General features: G+C 25.3%; 1 protein-coding gene across 1 annotated transcript; it reads right to left on the bottom strand.

Moving 5' to 3' along the window:
- Positions 1-722: 722 nt before the first annotated feature.
- Positions 723-1,676, bottom strand: LOC112595319 (biogenesis of lysosome-related organelles complex 1 subunit 4). Its single transcript, XM_025340469.1, has 4 exons — positions 1,442-1,676; positions 1,261-1,332; positions 970-1,190; positions 723-890 (listed from the first exon to the last, which is right to left on the bottom strand). Exons 1-4 carry the CDS (start codon positions 1,499-1,501, stop codon positions 749-751), a joined length of 495 nt encoding a protein of 164 aa, XP_025196254.1. The 5' UTR covers positions 1,502-1,676; the 3' UTR covers positions 723-748.
- Positions 1,677-3,313: the final 1,637 nt, after the last annotated feature.

Raw genomic sequence — 3,313 nt, 5'->3', positions numbered from 1 at the left:
GTTATAAAATATATTTAAAGTTTTAATTCTGAATAATGTAAAACAATTTTATTTTTTCAAATGCAAGCCCTGGTTGAGGCAAAACAAAAAAATTATAAATCCAATGTTGATATCAATAATAAATACCTAAGCAAAGTAATGAATTAATGTAACTTCATTATTAATTTAATTTTTATCATAATCATTATATTATAAATTAAGAATAGTATTTTGTTATGTAGATTGTAAGATATGATAAGTAACTGTCACTTAAAAGTTAGAACATATTTTGATAGTGAAACATCAACAATTAAAAAAATTAAACCATACTAATCTAATAGTATTATTAGTGACATAATACTGCAATTATTTAAATAATGTTATTAGTACCTACTATATAATATAATTAAAATTAATCAAAAGTAAACCAAATATTTTAAATTATTTTTGGACGTGTAGTTCTTATAAAATATAGTAAATTTATTGTTTTCTAGAAACTTTTATAGTACCAGTCAATAATAAATATTAGGTATCAAAATCAATCAATAATCCTATGGATATTTAACTGGCTAAACTAATAAATAATATTTGCAGTAAACACAATCCTTATAAAAATAATAAGTATTTAATCAAAAAAAAAAACAACACAATAATTTACATATCATGTAAATGTATGTAAAACTATATAATGTATATATTATTAGCTTGATCCCATACATAATTTTAAGAATGAAAAAGTATTATTTTTTTTTTTTTTTTTGTGTGTGTGTTAATTATTAGTTGACGTATCATTTTCAATTATTTTAAGAGCATCTTCTGCTTCTGTTGCCAGAAAGTAATCATCCGACTTAAAAATTACTGGTGGTTCATAGGCAGGCAATTGTTTAGAAGAATGGTCTTCTTGTTTTTTATAATAAAAATTATTACAAATAAATAGTAATTTAATATTGTGTTAGCAACATGCGTTTATTACATAGTAATTGACTTACAAAAAAAGGTTTCAAAATTGTATTTAGTGGACCATCCTTATTAATAGGCATACAAGCCTCAGCTTCAGTTAGTTGTTGGTCAACCAATTCTACATCTTCACCAACTTTATTAACAAGTTTTTCTAATTTGTTTACAGAGTCTGTGAGTTCATTAACTTTGGATTTCATCGCTTTTATCGAGTCATAATGCATCACAGTGCTTTCCATTCGTAGTGCACGAACCTTAAAATAATGAATATAAATTTGAATTTTGTCAATTGAACACTATTAAGAATATAATATTATTATTTACCATTTCCATAAATGTCTGAAACTCTTCTAATCGGGTAAGCATATCTTCAACTACATCTTTTAACGCACTAACCTGAGAAGACCAAAAATATCTCCAATATAATATAATGTATACTTAATACACGTATACCTAAGCATACTGCATAGGTATCTATTAATTATTTAAGTTCTAATGGAGTTACCTCATTTTCATTGTCGACTTTTAAGTACTCGGAATAATCAATGGCCAGTTCGTCTAACATAATTGATTGAGTTATATGAATACGATGCTTATTCTAGCAAGAAGTTGTTTTACTTCTTGAATTATTTTAACTTTAAGCTACAACGTATACGCTACAATAAAAGAAATAAAAAAAGTCACTCCGTAATCTGTATAATGAATAAACAACCTGTCGACAACTAAGATCTTAATATCTTATTATTATTATTTACGTATGTAAATTAAACACTGATAAGCATTATCGTTTTTATCAAATTGTGATAACGAACTAGTAGTAGGTTGGTTACAATATCGTGGTCACGACTCGAGTTGATAAAGAACCTTAAAAACGTGTGATGTGATCTGTACTGTAATTGAGTTATTATAATATACATAGTAATAATTGAGATAATTAGGTACTCGAAATTATCATTTGATAAATTGATATACATAAAATATTAGTTATTACTCAAATAGTAATTGATATTACTTAATAAATTTTCAATATCAAAATAATTACGTATAATTTTCAATTAATATCACTCGGGATAGTTAAATCGTTACTCATAAGTCATAATAGTCAAAATAATCAATTGAAATAAAATTGTCCATAAATCATATTTTCATTTTAATTTTAATTTAATTTTTTTATTCTAACTTCAACCAATTATTATTCACAATAAGAAATATTAAAATTATAACGTACAATTTATTTCACGTTTATATTATAATGCATAAAGTATATTATGCAAACATATTTTCATATTTAAGAGTTAAGACTGTGTTGGGGATTTTGTTTTGTTTAGAAAATCTTAATCTAAACTCTCTAAACACAATAAAGAAAAACATAAACTGTACACAATAATAACAATAATAAAATGTACCGTAACTAAAGTATTATAATTAACAAATAATAACTAATATTATTCATTCAATTGTTTACGTTGTTCGAAGTTTTGGACTTGGTTTTCTAAAAAAGTTTCGAATAAGGTATATCGAGTAGTCGAGTGACAACTAACGAGTAATCAAATTACTATAATTTGAGTAAAAATACATTTGACTGTATGTCCATCATCACTAGACAGCGTACTTACGTAGGTACTAGGTAAAGTCGCCAATCGGCATACTTTGCGTCTGCTTTTCTGCCCCGGGTGTTCTGACTCTCAGCCTGTCTAGTGACTTAAGAGTCGCGATTCACGTTTAAAGCGATCACGAATTCATTAATAAAATTTCAAATTGTCTACGATTGTAAGATTTTATCGATATAAATTAGGAGCCGGTGTAACTCGATCGTGGTAGTTGCAAGGCACTTTGTAGTGGACAAAGTGAAAATTGCTTCACCAGAAATTCGGTCGGGACTCAGGAGTGATTTAAGGATGTTTTATGTTTAGAAATATTGGTAACTTGCAGGAAAAAATCCTTTGTAAAGTTCTTGTATTATAAAATATAAAACTTTAATTGGAAATAAATAATTCTTAAAATATGTGTGAAATGAAACCTTTAATCGCATACTTATTATTATTTAGTGTGTTTCTAATGTATTTGCCTACGATAGCTATTTATATTGGTCATAATATATTAAATATGTTGCATACATTTAACACAATACTCACAGACTTACCAAATTTACATAAAGAAATAAATACAAACGTTCTTACTCGATCATTAAAATTTCATATTATAAACAAAAAACTTAAGGGCATCACCATTGTATTTATATAATATGTAACATGTTTTAATTATAAATACATATATTGTATTTAATTAGGTAGGTACCTATATATTAAATATTATATAAACATAATTAATTAAATTAAATTAATAATTTATATCCTGTATAATTATAATCAGATAT

This window comes from Melanaphis sacchari, unplaced genomic scaffold, assembly GCF_002803265.2.
Source record: "Melanaphis sacchari strain LSU unplaced genomic scaffold, SCAv2.0 Contig0_pilon_pilon, whole genome shotgun sequence".
Lineage (NCBI taxonomy): Eukaryota > Metazoa > Arthropoda > Insecta > Hemiptera > Aphididae > Melanaphis > Melanaphis sacchari.
This window is presented reverse-complemented; position numbering and strand designations above follow the sequence as displayed.